The sequence below is a fragment of the Danio rerio genome, chromosome 4 (genome assembly GCF_049306965.1).
Source record: "Danio rerio strain Tuebingen ecotype United States chromosome 4, GRCz12tu, whole genome shotgun sequence".
NCBI classification, from domain to species: Eukaryota; Metazoa; Chordata; class Actinopteri; order Cypriniformes; family Danionidae; genus Danio; species Danio rerio.
In genome coordinates, this window is record NC_133179.1 from 34,585,229 (window position 1) to 34,602,579 (window position 17,351).

General features: G+C 36.4%; 3 protein-coding genes and 2 non-coding genes across 6 annotated transcripts in view; all 5 read left to right on the plus strand.

Moving 5' to 3' along the window:
* LOC137491238 (uncharacterized) overlaps nucleotides 1–17,351 on the plus strand; it is a 1,025,816-nt gene that overhangs the window by 776,369 nt on the left and 232,096 nt on the right. The gene's annotated exons all lie outside the window — the stretch shown is intronic.
* The window catches only part of LOC101886704 (uncharacterized), an 847,011-nt gene that overhangs the window by 776,369 nt on the left and 53,291 nt on the right, over nucleotides 1–17,351 (plus strand). Inside the window, exons 1-2 of one of the 2 annotated variants that reach the window (XM_073947802.1) lie at nucleotides 10,854–10,883; nucleotides 11,442–11,591. In XM_073947802.1, the coding sequence (XP_073803903.1) occupies nucleotides 11,507–11,591 (85 nt within the window). In that variant the 5' untranslated portion in view covers nucleotides 10,854–10,883; nucleotides 11,442–11,506. Of the gene's footprint in view, nucleotides 1–10,853; nucleotides 10,884–11,441; nucleotides 11,592–17,351 lie in introns of those variants that run through there. The other variant, XM_073947801.1, reaches the window with a different exon arrangement.
* On the plus strand, nucleotides 1,141–1,213 carry trnar-ucg (transfer RNA arginine (anticodon UCG)). Its single transcript has one exon. It is a non-coding gene; the product is annotated as a tRNA-Arg (tRNA).
* trnar-ccg (transfer RNA arginine (anticodon CCG)) lies at nucleotides 3,638–3,710 on the plus strand. Its single transcript has one exon. It is a non-coding gene; the product is annotated as a tRNA-Arg (tRNA).
* The window catches only part of LOC137491231 (uncharacterized), a 498,327-nt gene continuing 491,829 nt past the window's right edge, over nucleotides 10,854–17,351 (plus strand). Inside the window, exon 1 of the mRNA XM_073947821.1 lies at nucleotides 10,854–10,883. The gene's annotated coding sequence lies outside the window, so the exon portion shown is untranslated. The remainder of the gene's footprint in view (nucleotides 10,884–17,351) is intronic.

Consider the following 17,351-nt stretch of genomic DNA (forward strand, 5'->3'; position numbering starts at 1 on the left):
TTTCGTGACCCTTTAAGGTACAAATGGTAGAGAAAATACACAGATGAAAATCTTACTTTGTTTTTCTTTTAACTAAGTATATTTTTATATGTTTTGTTGTTTTGTCTCAAATTATTTTATGTAGGACACAAATGCCTCAAATGCAGCTTTAACATCATTGGAATAAATTATATTTTAACATATTCAAATGGAAAAGCTAACATATTAAAAAGGAATAATTATTTACAAGGTTACTTTTATATCTGCATTTTTATAAACTAAAGCAGTTTTGTCCCAAACCTTTGAAAAATAGTCCATGTTGTCTTTATATTTTTAGATGCTTCATTTATTACTGATTTTTCTTTATGCTTTCAAAATATGTATTTATGCAGTTGAAGTGATATTGTGCTATTTTGCTACATAGTAGAAGTGAACTAGTTTTGTTTTGTGTTAAAGCCACAATGGCCCTGTATAAAAGTGCTTTACTGGGACCTTATAGGCACATTTTGTGCCTGGACTCAACTTAGTATTAGTGGGACCTAACTATTTTGTTAATTACTAAATGCCCACAGAGCATGCTCATAGGACATACTTCTGACTCAGATAGTATACCTATACTTTGCCCATTGTGGCTATATACACTCCACTTTGTTTGGACTTGCTATGGGCCCAAAGTGAACTTCTGTTTCGAGTGGGCCAGCCCACAGTTTGGTCTAGCGACATTGTATATGTTTTTGGTATAGACATGTTTCTTTGGAAATTTGTGCAGTAATACTGTACACTCAAGTACATGAAGGTGAGCTTTAGCAAACAGCATAATACATTCAAAACTATTGTATAAAAATAGCATATCTTATTAAAACAAAGCATATCTTAATTAAGATATAAATTGGATCTCATTGAAATACTGTAGAAATTATCCAAAAGGATTTTTATGTATCGTACTATAAAACAATCCTATAGGAATGGTTCCAAAATATGATCAAAATTCTAATTGAATTCCTTCAAAGAAATCCTATAAGATGCTACTTTTTTGTCTGTTTGGCAGTGCCACAAAAAAATTCTGTGAAACCGGTCCAATCTACTTTTTGTTCATGTTGTTTTTTGTTATGTGCGTCAGCAACTCCCTGGATGCGTATTACAGTTCACAGGCAGTAAAACGGCCCAGTGGCCTAATGGATAAGGCACCAGTCTTCGAAGCTTGGGATTGTGGGTTCAAGTCCCACCTGGGTTGTCTTTGATGCATTTCTTATTAAGTTGGCTATGCAGCACAATCCAGTGTGACCTTCAAAAGCTAGGTTCATACCCTTAGGTCAAAAAGACATGACAATGGAAAACTCTTTAGAGAATATGTTTTGTCATTAGGTGTACACACCAGATTGTCTGAATGCAATATGGTATAGGAATCCTAAAGTGCTGTTTTCTGAGTTATAAGAACTTCCTGAGCCATACAACAGATATGGCAAACGTTAGTATTGGCCCAGTGGCCTAATGGATAAGGAATCAGCCTTCAAAGCTAGGGATTGTGGGTTTAAGTCCCATTTGGGTTGTGTTTGTTGGGTTACATATAAATTGTATGGAAAAAATCCTGACATGTCTCCTCAAAGCTTATGCGTGATGATCTGAGGTCAATAGTTCGCTTCAAATTCTCAGACTTGCTGCACACTTCAATTAAGATTCATCCAATCTTGCGTGAATTATCCAATCACGTTACGCTCTGGTAATGGAGATCTTGACTTCAAGTACCCGGTGGCTTTCAAATAATGGTCTCATGTTAGGTGGATGATGATTAAATGCAAACAAGAAAATAGCTGCAGAAAGGTTGTGATTTCATATTAATGAGAGTGGCCTCGTCTGGAATTTGAAACTCAAGACCAGTCTCAAACCATACCCCAGGACCAATGAGACACGAATGTGGGTGATTACACAAAGAAAATGTTTGTTCATTAGTTGCAAACATAGAGATCCCAAAATCCAGTTTTCCATGCGTTGGCATCTTGTTGAGGGCATACAAGAGCTCCATGACAAAATCTTGGTAACATGGCCCAGTGGCCTAAAGGATAGAGCATCAGCCTCTTGAGTTGGGCGTTGTGGGTTCAAGTCCCATCTGGGTTGTCTTTGAAGGTCTCACTTCAAGTTGGGAGCAAAGTTTGTTGGATGAAACACAGTAGCTGTGAAAACCTTCTAGAGATGTGTTTGCGTGTCATTAACTTCCTTCGTTGTCATCCTTATTACAACCATCCATAAACAAATCTAACAACTGAATCATTGCCGCTACTTTCTTTCAAATCAACTCAATTTTATTGTCACATCATCAGCAGCACGTGTGCTATGATGAGTTAAAAGCTTAGGTGCTGGCTCCAGACAGCACAAAATACAGAGTAATACAGTGCAAATACAACGACAGAGCAAAAAAAAAAAATGACAGTGCAAATACAACGACAGTACAAAATACAGACAGTGCAAATACAACGACAATGTGAAATTGACAGCGATGTGTACAATGAATAGGTGTCCACATAGTTGTAGGCAGTATTGTTTCAAGTATGGATTTTTTAAAGTGCAGTGCATGCTACATATTGATTGTGTGCAGTGAGGGGTATGGTAGAGTCTGTGTGTGGTGTGTTAAGTGTTCATCAGCCTGATAGTCGGAGGGAAGAAACTATCCTTCAGCCAGCTGGTACGTGACTGGATGCGGCAGAACCATCTGCCTGAGGGTAGCAAACGATTTCGTCGGTATAATTGTACATGTTCGACTAATTTAGATTAAAAGTAGATTGTGGGTTCAAGTCCCACCTGGGTTGTCTTTGATGCAGTTCCTTTTAAGTTGGCTGTGCAGCGCAATCCAGTGTGACCTTCAAAAAGCTAGGTTCATACCCTTAAGTCAAAAAAACATGAAAATAGAAAACTCTTCAGAGAAGCTATTTTTTCATTAGGTGTACACACCAGATCGTCTGAAAGCAATAGGGATCCTAAAGTGCTGCTTTCTGAGTTACAAGAACTTCATGAGTCATACAACAGATATAACAAATGCTAGCATTGGCCCTGTGGCCTAATGGATAAGACATCACCCTTTGAAGCTGGGGATTGTGGATTCAAGTCCTTTTTGGGTTGTGTTTGTTGGGTTACATTTAAGTTGTGCGAAAAAATCCTGGCTTGTGTACTCAAATCTTAGGTGTGATTATCTGAGGACAATGGTTAGCTTCGAATTCTCAGACTTGCTGCACACTTCAGTTAAGATGCATCCAATCTTGCTCCAGTCTCACTGTCACATTACAAACCTAATAGGTTATGCTAAGCTCTAGTAATGGAGTTCTTGACTTCAAGTACCCCGTGGCTCTCAACTAACAAACTCATGTTAGGTGGATGATGATGAAATGCAAACAAGAAAATAGCTGCTGAAAGGTTGTGATTTCAAGTTAATGAGAGTGGCCTTGACTGGAATTTGAAACTCTCAAGACCAGTCGCACTATACGCTAGAACCATACCCCAGGACCAAAGAGACGCGAATGTGAAAGATTGCAGAAAGAAAATGTTTGTCCATCAGTTCTTATTTGACGGAATGCAAACTGGCATCGAATTCCTAAAGTGCAGTTTTCCATGCAGTGGCATCTTGTTGAAGGCATACAAGAGATCTTTGATAAAAGAGTGGTGACTTGGCCTGGTGGCCTAATGGATAAGGCATCAGCCTCCGGAGCTGGGGATTGTGGGTTCAAGTCCCACCTGGGTCGATTTTGAAGGTCTCTCTTCAACTTGGGAGCAATGGTTGTTGGATAAAACACAGTAGCTGTGAAAACCTTCTTGAGAGGTGTTTGTGTGTCATTAACTTCCTTCATTGTCATCCATATTTCCTGTTATGACTAAAAGGGTACTCTGTGCTTACATATAAAGCTGGTGGGTTTTTCAAGATCCATAAACAAATCTTATAACCAAACCATTGCCACTGCTTTTTTAGTCTGTATTGTACATGTTAGAATGATTTACAGTAGTTGAGAGTTCAATGTGGCTATTACCTCCATGGCATATACCGCCGCCGCTTAAATGGACAAGCACAAGTTTTTAATGTATGACCGCAGTCTGTGAATATGCCGCTAGGGGGCACAAAGGGATGCGAACAGACAGAAATAGCCTATACAGCAGCTGTAAATATGCTACTGTTCTTATAACTAAAGATGAAACGATAATACAAAGCATTATAATTCCTTCATTAATCATTAAACATTTGTTAACACGCTTTATTATCATTGTAAACTTGTTAAGTGCAATGAGGATTTATTTTGGAAAGTAGAATTGAAGAAATAAAAGACAACTCAAATATAAGCACAAACATTCAGAACAAATAAGTAGGCCTAAATAAATAAATAAAGCAGTCTTTTAGCCTAAATATAAAAAGATGTTTGCTATTTTGATAGAACTAGGACAGTCATTTAATAAGCTTTTTCATTTATATCTTCATTTACATTTTACCTTATGTTTTTGTTGTTGATTAAGCAGAAAAATAAATTGACCTACCTCAAGCAGATCACTAAAAGTATAAAAAAAATCATTTTGCCGCAGGACATAAATGAAGTCCCGCAAGTTTATTTTTAATAATTTAGTTGTAAATCAGTTAATTTTTTTTTTCGAAATGTCAATGTTCTCCTTTAAAGTATAATTGTAGTTTTGTTTTTTTGTTTGGTTTTTTACTTGTAGTAATGGCTCAGTATCTTTGGTATTTGAATTAAAATTTTTAGTCACCTTGCGTGTGAAATATAATTCGCCCATAACCGCGTAAAAAGAAGAAAAAGCTGTCAAAAGTTAGAGCCAGTTCATCCAAATTAGCCATATTAAAATACAGCATGTATGTTAATACAGGCAGAGTGTAAACAAACTCAGGGTAAGGCTAAATTATGCACTTTCCTTTTAAGGCAAGATTTGCGGTGAACCAAGAAGAAGTTTTACCAACCACTTATTTACAAATATTATATGTCAATCATCGTGCTCATGAGTCGATATGTTGCCTTTTTATAGCCTACATGCTACTATGGTGTATAATAATGTTTGGTGGAACAGTAAATTGGTTTAACAACTTGAATTTGGAATCGGGCCAGCCGAGTTGATTTCAGAAAATATTTTTTTTATTATACATATATATTATTATATTATTAAATTACCGCTATTTTGGAGACCATGCGCTTCTTCACCCTCTTCTCCACTGTTTTCTTAAGTTAGTTAAAATGATTTTAAAACATGAAATGTAGGAAAACACAGTACAAATAATCATAAAGGAGATAACGGAAAGACAGAATGGTATAATAATTACCCTTTTTGAGTTCCTGGTCCTCTTTCTGTAAAAAAATGAGCTGTTATTAATGACTAAATAGGTCACGCAGAAGATCAGCTAAGAAAAGTTCTACAGGGTCTGTGGCACTTGCGGCCTTATGGGCTCATACAGGTTGTGAAATGTGGGTGGGACTGCAAAGCTGTGAATCTTTGCCTATCTTTTGGATATGACAATAGCCTGTACTGTATACAGTAGTCTAAATTTATCAATTTAACCTAATCCTTTAGCTTTCTTTGTTTTTTTTTATTATTATTTTTTTTACAAAAAATTTGTTGCAAAGTAGCAATAGGCAAGTTTTTACAGCAACACGCAAATATGTTTCAAAGGATTAAAATATTACAAAAATTATTATTTTCTACATAAATATAAAAACTGCTGCCTCCATGCCTTCTTCATCTCGGGTGGCTTGTTTTTAGTTCATTCATAACAACTTGCTTTTTTTATAATGTTATTATTATTAGCAGCAGTATTGTTTATTATATGCATATTTATATTTGTGTTATTAAAAACAAGCTTAGATTTGTCCACGTGTCTGGTTTTGGACCATATGGGGCATAGCTAAATTATATGTACAAAAAACAATACACAACAAAAGAGTTTTGAAATATTAAATATGAGGCATTTGGATAAGATGACATTAATCAAATCGTGCAAACAGAGCATTTTTCAGGAGAGTAAAACCATCAGAATCCTACCTTCTTTTCTGTCATCCAGTCCTGTGTAAACAAGTGTTAATGTTTTTGTCTGACGTGGTTAAATACAAAAAAAAAATTGTAAAGGTAGAGCTTTATTATAGCTGCTGAGCGCAAGGAAATATAGGCTATAGTCTAGGCTGTATTTTATTACTTGCTCTTATGTCCTGCAACACTTAACGGTTTCCTTTACTTATGATAACCAAATAATATGCAACATCCTTAAACTATTCTCTTAAATAAAGGGAAATCACCTATCAAGTGTCATATAGCCTAGGGAAATATTGATATGATAAGGTTTCTCCTGAGCATTTGGACAGAATGTTTGATGATGTCTATCAAAAAGAGGATGATATAAAATACATTTTATACCAAGCTATTATCGGAAAACTCCAGGGCGCAACTTAACCCAGCTGTTTTTGTCGAGATTCTCCCGTATTTTACCATTTGATCCCGCTATCACGTTTATCTCACTTGATTTTTCAGTTACATCAATGGGTGCTGTTACTGCTCCGGTCAGCTAATCAAAAACTTGTCTGTATATTTACTGGGTGGGTCACAGGTGAATAAGATCAATCTTTGGTTATCCAAACTTTGACCACAATAAAGCTCACTACAAATATGCAGACATCTTCATTCTTACAATACCCAAATAAGCTTTTAGGATCATATGCGTTTAGGCAAGGCAAGGCAAGTTTATTTATATAGCACATTTCATACACAATGGCAATTCAAAGTGCTTTACATAAACAAGAATAAAAGAAACAAGTAAAATAAAAACAAATAATAAAAATGCGTAAAAACAAAACTTAAAAACAGGTAAAATGTGATATAAAAGAATGAAGAAGAAGAGAAAAACATGATAGTGCAATCTGTCGGACGCAGCACAGTGCTCATTCAGTAAAGGCACAGCTAAACAGATGTGTTTTCAGTCTTGATTTGAATGTGCCTAATGTTGGAGCACATCTGATCATTTCTGGAAGCTGATTCCAGCAGCGAGGGGCGTGGTGGCTAAAAGCCGATTCACCCTGCTTTGACTAAACTCTTGGAACTTCTAGTTTATATGATCCTAATGATCTGAGTGATCTGTTAGGTTTGTATTCAGTGAGCATATCTGTGATGTATTTAGGCCCTAGGCCATTTAGTGATTTATAGACCAGTAATAATACTTTAAAATCTATTCTGAATGTAACTGGCAGCCAGTGTAAAGACCTGAGGACAGGTGTGATGTGCTCTGATTTTCTGGTTCTGGTTAGAATTCTGGCTGCAGCGTTCTGGATGAGCTGCAACTGTCTGACTGTCTTTTTAGGAAGACCAGTGAGGAGTCCATTACAGTAATCCACCCTGCTGCTGATAAAAGCATGAACAAGTTTTTCTAAATCTTCACTAGAAACAAAGCATCTGATTTTTGCTATGTTTTTGAGATGATAGTGTGCTGATTTACTGACTGCTTTGACATGACTGTTGAAACTCAGATCTGACTCAAGAGTCACACCAAGATTCTTGACCTTATTTTTTGTCGTTTGACCTTTAGTGCCAAGGTACGCATTAACCTTGAGAACCTCATCCCTGTTCCCAAACACAATCATTTCAGTTTTCTCTTTGTTTAACTGAAGAAAGTTTTGGCACATCCAATTGCTCATTTCATCAATGCATTGGCAGAGGGTGTCAATGGGGCTGTAGTCATTAGGCAGTAAGGCTAGGCAGAGTGTCATCAGCATAGCTGTGGTAGGAGATTTGGTTCTTTCTCATTATTTGGCTTAGAGGGAGCATGTAAAGGTTGAACAGGAGAGGTGCCAGAATCTAGTCTTGTGGGACTCCACACGTCATGGGTGTCCACCTCGACCTATGGTCACCTATACTGACATGGTAACCTCTACCTTCAAGGTAAGATCTAAACCATTTGAGGACCGTGCCAGATAGCCCAACCCAGTTTTCCAGCCTATCCAGAAGTATGCTGTGATCGACAGTGTCAAATGCAGCACAGAGATCCAACAATACCAGCACTGTTATTTTACCTGAATCTGTATTTAGACGTATATTATTGATTATCTTTATAAGAGCGCTCTCTGTACTGTGATGTGCTCTGAACCCCGATTGAAAATTGTCTAAACACCCCCTGAAGTTTAAGAACTTGTTAACCTGGTTAAAAACAACTTTTTCAATGATTTTGCCAATGAAAGGGAGATTTGAGATTGCCCTGTAATTGCTCAATAGGGTGTTATCCAGCTTGCTCTTCTTCAAGAGGGGTTTAACAACTGCAGTTTTAAGTGAGGTTGGAAAAATCCCTGATAGAAGTGAAGCAATTACCACTTTTAGAAGATCCATTTCTAACCAGGTAAACACCGTTTTGAAGAATGATGTGGGGAGCGTGTCAAGACTGCAGGTTGATGTTTTCATAGCTTGCACAGTCTCTTCTAAGATTTTGCCGTTAATTGCCATGAAATCAGACATAATGTCTGATTTCTTAAGTTGTGGTTGAGCTTGTTTGATATCGACACAACTTGGTTGATTGGATGAGTTGATTGCCTTTCTGATATTATTAATCTTATCAGTGAAGAAATGAGCAAACTCATTACATTTGCTTTCAGAGAGGAGCTCACTTGGAATCCGACTGGGGGGGGGGGGGGGGGGGGGGTTGTGAGTCTCTCTATCGTTGCAAAGAGTGTACGAGCATTATTTAAGTTGCTGTTTATAAGGCTTGAAAAGAAAGTCTGTCTAGCAGTGTTTAGTTCCATATTAAAAGCATGAAGACTGTCTTTATAGATGTTATAATGGACTACTAGTTTCGTCTTTCTCCACATACGCTCAGCTTTTCTGCACTGTCTTTTCATCATTTGTACTCTCGGTGACCTTGTCCAAGATCCCTTTTGCCTGCCAGTCAACTTCTTGACTTTAAAAGGAGCAACGTCATTTATGATTATCTTAATTTTAGAGCTAAACAAATCAAGGAGAGAATCAACAGAATCTGCAGATATGCTTGGTGCTAGCGATATGGCCTTCATAAACTGCTCACTGGTGTTCTCATTTATGCATCTCTTTCTGACAGAGACAGATCTGTCTTTAATAGCTGGAGTGATCAATATATCAAAGAAGATACAGAAATGATCAGATAGTGCCACATCCTTAACAACAGTTGATGAAATGTGTAAACCCTTAGTTATAAGTAGATCAAGAGTGTGTCCACGATTGTGTGTGTGTCCTTGAACATGCTGAGTCAGATCAAAAGTGTTAAAAACAGTCATCAGTTCTTTTACAGCATTGATTTCTGGATTATCAATGTGAATATTAAAATCCCCAGCAATACTAAAATAATCAAATTCAGAGGTTTAATATTGATAACAGCTCTGTAAAATCCTCAATAAAAGCTGAAGAATATTTTGGAGGTCTGTAGATAATGATCAGTAAGATGCGTGGAGATCCTTTTAGTGCTATACTCAGATATTCAAAAGACAGATAGTCACCAAATGACACTTGTTTACATTTATACACATCTTTAAACAGGGCAGCGATGCCTCCACCTCTCCTATTAGCTCTGCAAACACTCAAAAAGTCAAAGTTTAAAGGAGCTGCTTCATACAGAACTGCTGCGCTACAACTGTCATCTAGCCAAGTTTCATTTAAAAGCATAAAATCAAGGCAATTTGTGTTGATAAAATCATTGACTAAAAGTGACTTATTATTGAGTGATCTGATGTTTAAAAGCGCTAACTTAACAGTTTTAGTCGTTTTCACTACAGAAGTCTCAGATATACATTTAATAGACACCAGATTTGAATTATTTGCTTTACGGCCAAAAGAAGTCTTTGGTTTTCTGTCACGTAACACAACACATATCTGCTTAGAGAAAGCTACAGACACACTGGGTTCCTGCTTGTTCTGAAAACATTTGATAAAGACACTGTTATCTAAGCAGGCCCCCGACACACATCAGTGAGAGCTCTTGTGTTCACCAGCTGAAGATGGGGCGTTGTTGTTTGGGCCCTGGCGGTGTGGCAGAAATCAGAGGGCTCTTCCAGGTGGGCTCATAGGTGGTTGTGGAGCAGGCCGCTTTTTGGTTGGTAACTGGGGGCTTGCGACAATGTAGTGCTGTTGTGTCAAGCTCTGATCTGTCCTCTCTTGTTCACTGCCTATTTTGACTTGTGTCTGCTGTGGATCTCTGAAGCTGGATTATCCGTTGAATTAGTTTCTTCCTCTGACTGCTTTCTCCATACCAACAACTACGACTGGTCTTCAGCTGCGCTCCCCGGTCTGCTGTATTCTCCAGTCCAGAGCTTCACTGCCCATTGTCTGAATTTTAATTTATATATTTATTAATATATATATTTACATTTTAATGATTTCTTGTTTACTTTTCTTGTTTGTTTACCCTTTAGTTTGATTTTTTATATATATACTATTATAATATATAATACTATATTAAAAATATATATATATAATACTATTTTACTCAAAGTAAAGAGGACTATTGAACAACGTACGTGTATTAAGTGTCTTAATGAAGGTTTAATTTATTAAATAGCATAATTTCACTTCATTCTTAGTATACATCACTATATATTTTTTTATTTGTGGCTGTTGTTTCTTGCTCGGACTTACCGGATTTATTTTTGTTAATTACTGTCATATAAAGAAACTGTTACAGGGAAGTTATTTTGTTTCTATTCATAGTTTTATTTATTTTAAACAGGACATTTTTATTGCTTTGTTAATTTTTAACAGGATAAAATGCCCAAACGCAGAGAAAAACTATATATAATAAGTCAGGACTCATGACTAAGAGTAAGTAGCAAAAAAGTAAAAAAAAAAAAAAAAAGACTTTTATTTTGACGTGACTTGTGACATCATAAGACTGCGCCGCTCTCGCGCTGTGATTCAACTGGAGAAAGGTTTGTTTTAAAGCGTTTAGCCTTATATAAAGCGATTGATTAAAGTTTCAGTGTTTTCATTCAGTGCTAAATTATGTACCTGTTGACAATATTATTTTAACCCTTATACAACGTAGTACTATTTACTAAAACTCACAGTAATGAGGTCTATTTTTTGAAGATAGGATAAACTTTTTGTTTCGGAGAGGAAATTTGTCTTGTGCAAAAAAGTGCTATAAACAGAAAATAAGATAAATAAAACAAACAAAACAATTAAGAAGATACTTGAATAAAGTAACAATGTGTAATAAGTGTTTTAATGAAAGTTTAATTGATTGAATAGTGTAATGTCATTCCATTATAAATATACATTACTATATATAAGAAATGGAGTACTAGTTTTAAACAGCTCATTTGTGGCTATTGTTCCTTGATCAGACTTATCTGATTTCTGTTTGTTAATGACTCTCATATAAAGAAACTGTTGAAGCAAGTGTTGAAGAGAAGTTATTTTGTTTCTGTTCATTGTTTTATTTATTTTAAACAGGACATTTTTATTGTTTTGTTCATTTTAAACAGGATAAAGTGTCCAAACACAGAGAAAAACTCCTGCTGAAGCGACTGATCTCCACACTTTTATAAAGATGGCGTTTATTAAAGAGGAGAGTGAAGATGTGAAGATTGAAGAAACATTCACAGTCAAACAGGAAGATCCACAGGAACAAACAGGTTAGTTTTAATTCTCAAAAACCAACTCAGTCATTTGATCCTCATTCAGATATATTTTAATAATAAGAATACTAAATTAAATCCATCTTGCAGCCCTGAGTGTGCTGCCTAGTTCTTCGAAATGCACATAAGCACTCATTGAAAGACAGGAATGAGTTTCTTTCTTGTTACTTGTTCTCATGTCTTTTGTCATTATTTTATGTATTATTAGTCTCCCATTTTCTCTACCTTCTTAAAGTTGATGCTTTTCTTGTTCTCCTACTGTTTGTAAGGTGTCCTTGAGCACTAAAAACGTCCTTGGGCACTAATGTCGTTTTGAAATTATTATTGCACAAATCCTTATATTTGCTCGTCACACTCACTATACAAATTTATCAGACTTACTGAAAATGGAAAGGATTGGAAGGACATTTGCTGTGCTCTATCATTAATAGAGAAAAGGAGACTCTGTGCTATATTGACTTTGTATCCAGAAGCATTTGCAAATTCTGAAATTATTGTAAAAGCTTTTGGAATACATGTGTCTGGATTTGACAGAAAAAGAAGATCATCCACTTATAGCAGGAACTTATGTTCGTGTCGCTCTCTGAAAATTCCTTGCAATTCCTTCCTTAATACGGTTGCAGGAGGTTCGATGGCAATGTCAAAGAACAAAGGGTAGCCCTGTCTGGTTGTTCTAGAGAGTGGAAAGCCTTTAGAATTTATATTATTTGTTTGAATGGATGCTTGGGGCCTGGAATATAAAATTTTAACTAAGGAACAGAATCCAGGATCAAAACCAATTTTTTTAAGTGCTGTAAATAAATATATCTACTCTATCAAATGCCCTATGGGCATCTAAGGAAATTAGGACCTCTGGATTAGTATTATTTTTTGGTGAATAAATAATATTTAAATAAGCGATGAAGGTTGTAAAATGACTGTCTCCCAACAGTAAAACCAGTTTGATCTGGGTGATTTATCTTTCTCATGACTGACTCCACTCTGATTGCCAGCACTTTAGCCAGGATCTTATAATCACAGCAGAGTAAGGTGATCGGAAGATAAGATTCACATTTAAGTGAATCCTTAACCTTTTTAAGAAGTACTGTTAAAACAGCCGATGTCATGGAGGGGGTGGGGGTGTGATTCCGAAACAAGAGCTTCAGCAAATACCTTGCACAACAGGGGTGTTCGCTTGGCAATAAACTTCTTAAAAACTCGGACGGGAAGCCATTAGGGTCTGGTGCTTTTCCGGTTTTCAATTTTGTGATTGCATTTTTAACTACACAAGGTGTTATATGTCCTTCTAATGCCAACTGATCTGAATCACAGAGGGATGGTAATTCTAAATAATTAAAAAAAGCTCTCAATATGTTCAATTTTGTTTACCTCAGAGCTGTAAAGAGTTTTATAGAAGTTTTTTAATTGATCATTAATTCCCTGTTGATCAGTAATAATGCTGCCATCATCCTTACTAACTGCTGCTGTAACACCAGCTGCTGAGGAGTTTTTCAGTTGATAACACAATAACCTGCCAGCTCATTTCCCATGTTGACAATGAATCTGGCGTGATCTTATGTGGAGATCCGCTGCATTTTCGTCTGTCAAGGAGTCATATTGCGCTTGCAGAAGAAGTTTATTCTTATGGAGCTCTTTGGAAGTTGATGTTGAGAGTAGCTGATCAATTGTATTAATTTTATTCATAATCTCTAAGCCGTTTTGACTTTCTTTTATTTACACTAGCTTGATATGAAATAATCTGTCCTCATATTTGCTTTCAGAGTATTTTATAAGATGCTTTAATTTATCTCTGGGGATTTGTTTGTCTCAAGGAAGAAATCAATTTGAGCATCAATAAATTTGACAAAATTGTCATCTGCCAAGAGTCTCGAGTTAAACCGCCAGATTACATTGCCTGGAAAACATAGCTTTGGTGAGACTGGACAATGGTCCGTAATAACAATACTACCATACTCTACTGCTGACATTAGGGGAAGTAACTGCTTGTCTAGGGGAAAATGGTCAATCCTGTAATAGGTTTGATGCACAGGTAAACAGAAGGAAAATTGCTTGGAAGATGGATATTTAAATCTCCTGGGGTCACTTACACCATATGTCAGAAGGAAGGAGTTGATACATTGTGCTGGCTGACTTAATGAATTACTCGAAGAGCTGGAGCGGTCCAAAATAGGGTGCAAAACTTAATTTAAATTGTATGTGTCAAGACTAGACAAAATTGAAAATAAATCACTTAAAAATTGTACATTGTCCCAATTAGGAGCATACACATTGGCCAGGACCACAGACATGTTAAAAAGTTTACCTTGGATTATTACATTTCTGCCATTTTTATCCTACACATTTGACTCCATAACAAACTGTACATTCCTATGTATGAGTACAGCAACGCCCCTACTAAATTTTGCAAAGTTAGAATGATATATTTGTGTATAGCCTCCTCTATTAAGTTTAGAATATTCTTTTTTTTCAACAGATGTGTCTCCTGTAAATATAACATTTCAGATTTTTAATAATTAAGATATACAAACAACCTGTTTCGTTTCACTGGATGATTTAGCCCCTGCACATTCCAACTGGTATAGTTTGTCTTTACTCCACCCATTTTATGGAGGGCTGTCAAAAACATTTATCAGAAGCATCCAAAAGGTATCTGTGGGTTTTGTATGTAGGGGGGTGTATGGGGGAAAGAGAGGAAAGAGAAAAAAGGGGTGATCGCACATACACCTATAAACACGAAACAACACAATATTGAAACAAAAACAAAACTACCCTATTATTGACAAAATATACTTGAGAACTAGAAATAACAACAACGAACATGTGCTATAGTGGTAATTTAAAAGTTAACCGAAGAGTGACATTAACATTTGTATCTTCTTTGACAGCCCAGTGTACTGTCGTGATTGCCTTTATTTCAATGTCTTTCTTCAAAATATCCTCTTTTCGGAAAAGTAGTGGCATTTAATCACGAAGGTTCGTGGCGGTTCCTTGTCGTCCACTGGTTTGCTGTGTAGAGTGCAGTGTGCCTGGTCCAGAAGTGGAGTCTTCTTGGGGTTCAGGGTATCTTTTAGGACGCCAGCTACAAATTCCGTTACACGTCTGCGTTGCTCCCGTCCTTCTTTAACTCCCGTAATGTGGAGATTTGAGCGGTGAGACCTTTCCTCAAGATACTTGCTTCGGTCTTTTAGCAAAGTCAGAGTCAGAGTAACTGTCTGAAGCTGGTCAATTTGATTGCAAAGTTCATTTGACTGTGCAATGGCCTTTTCTGCAGTTTTAGCAATCAAATAATCTTTTAGTGCATCAATAGTTTGAAGGACCGCACTGTTGTCATTTGCTGGAGCCGTCTCTTTCTTAGATGCAGCTTGCACTTTGGGGTTAGCATTAGCATGGGGGCTAGTAGCGGATTCCACCTCAATACGGTTGCTTTGGCCTTTTTTCATCCTGATTCAATTCGGATTACGCTCAGAACAGCTAGACTCCGACATTTAAACACTAATTTTCCAGTATAGTTTGGATTTCCGGTAATAGTATTTAGGATAAGAGCAATATTAAATGAAATTTTAAGTTTCACATGAGAATTTCAACAGTTTGCATCTTTATATGGCCCTGCCATGTCCAAAACAAACAATATAACAATAATTACAATGAAACGCAAGACCGTCAGCCAGTGGCGGTTCTAGACCACAGTAACTGGGGGGGCTGGGCAGGGGCGACTTCTACTTTTAGGGGGCACACTTTAACATACATCACAAACTGTTTAAACAATTATTCGAAGTCATTTTTATGCATCACTCTGCAGTCTTCATAAATATTCATTCATTAATTTTCTTTTCGGCTTAGTCCCTTTATTAATCTGGGGTCACCACAGCGGAACAAACCACAAACTTATCCTGCATATGTTTTACGCAGCGGATGCCCTTCCAGCTGCAACCAATCGCTGGGAAACAACCATACATTCATACACCACAGACAATTTAGCTTAACCAGTTCACCTATACCACATGTTTTTGGACTGTGGGGGAAACCCTCGCCAACACGGGGAGAACATGCAAACTCCACACAGAAATGCCAATGGACCCAGCCAGGGCTTGAACCAGAGACTTTCTTGCTGTGAGGCGATTGTGCTACCCACCGCGCCACTGTGCTGCCCTGTTTTCATAAATAAGCTAATTAAATAACTTAAACTCAAAATAATCTTCCATGTTCATTTATTTTGTAAACTTTGTATTGTAGGATAACACATTTAAAACATTCCAGTACATCAAGGCACATTTTTACACCTGCAAACTTTAACAGATGCAGTTAAAGTCCATTTTTTCCCCCTCCCATTAATTTAAAATTGTGTTTCCCAAGTGATCTAAATTAATCCAAGGAGATTTTCACAATATTTCCTATAAAACACAAATAATTCTTCTGGAGTCATAATAAGTCTTATTTCTTATAGTTTTTTTTCTTGAATAAAAGCAGTTTTAATAAAAATAAATAAATAAAAATAAGTCAGTGTTATTAGCTTTCTTAAGAAATATTTACTGTATATTTTACTGATTGTCTACACAACAAACCAGTTATATAATAACTTGACTAATTATTCCAACTTTCATAGTTAACATAACCTAATTAATCTTTAAATTACACTTTAATGTGAATCAAAGACTGTAGAGTACTTAAAGGGACTTTATGTTTGCTTTATACATACTTTCGCTCTTTGTTTCTCACGGCCAATCGTTAAATTTACACTGCTCGTCTCGGCAGTTTCTCTTCTTGTTTCCTGCAATGCAAAAGTTCAGTCAACTTCTCTTTCTTTCACACACCACATAATGCTGCCCTCTTCAACTCTCCTCCTCCTCCTTTATTCTCTCACCCATTTCCTTTTTGCCGTCTTATGGGTGTAGACCAATTAAACAATGTTGACTGTCGTTACAGAAAACACCAACTATCATAAATGCATGATTATATGCTGTCATGGCTTTGCAATAAAAAAATTGTTATAATAGAGGCCAATGGAGAAAAAACAGCCATGAATATAATGAAAAGGGAGTAAATTTGCCCAGAGTGTATAGATTTTTTTTTTTCAAAGCATTTTCCCAGAATATGTTAAAATAAGATGTCCCCTAAATATCAGTTCGTTTTCTGAAACACAGAGAAAGCTTTGGCCAAATTTAGCTTTAAAATCCCCTAGAATGGATGAAACTGACCCAACAGCACACAATGAGAAATGTGCACATTCCAGCCTTTATGCAGATGCTGTACAGGTATGTCTCATGTCTGCGAGGCAAATATTCAGCTTTTACCCCAGAACTTTTTTTCTGATACGTTGACCAGTCAGGCACCGAATGAACAAGTATTCCCTGTCTGCTATACAAATTTTAGAAAAACATTTTGTTTTAAAAATAGCCGTTTACAGCTTTCAAATTTGTGTCTTATCCATATGACCAAAATGGCTTTTATGATCAATTATGTAAGAAACTCTGAAAACTGGACTGACAGTTTCAATTCACTATAACTTCTGTTAAGCGGCTTTGACACAATTTACATTGTAAAAGCATTAGATAAATAAAGATGAATCGAATCTGCTTAAATGTGGACACATTAATGGACCAAACAAAATATGATCTGGTTTATTTTACATTCGCCATGCATCAAAATTACAGTGTGTGTAGCCAATGTTTCCAGTGTCTTTTCACTTTTCAGCTTTTGATGAGAGTTTTAAGACTTAATGAAAACTAATGTTTTATTTATTTCAGAACTAATTGAAGA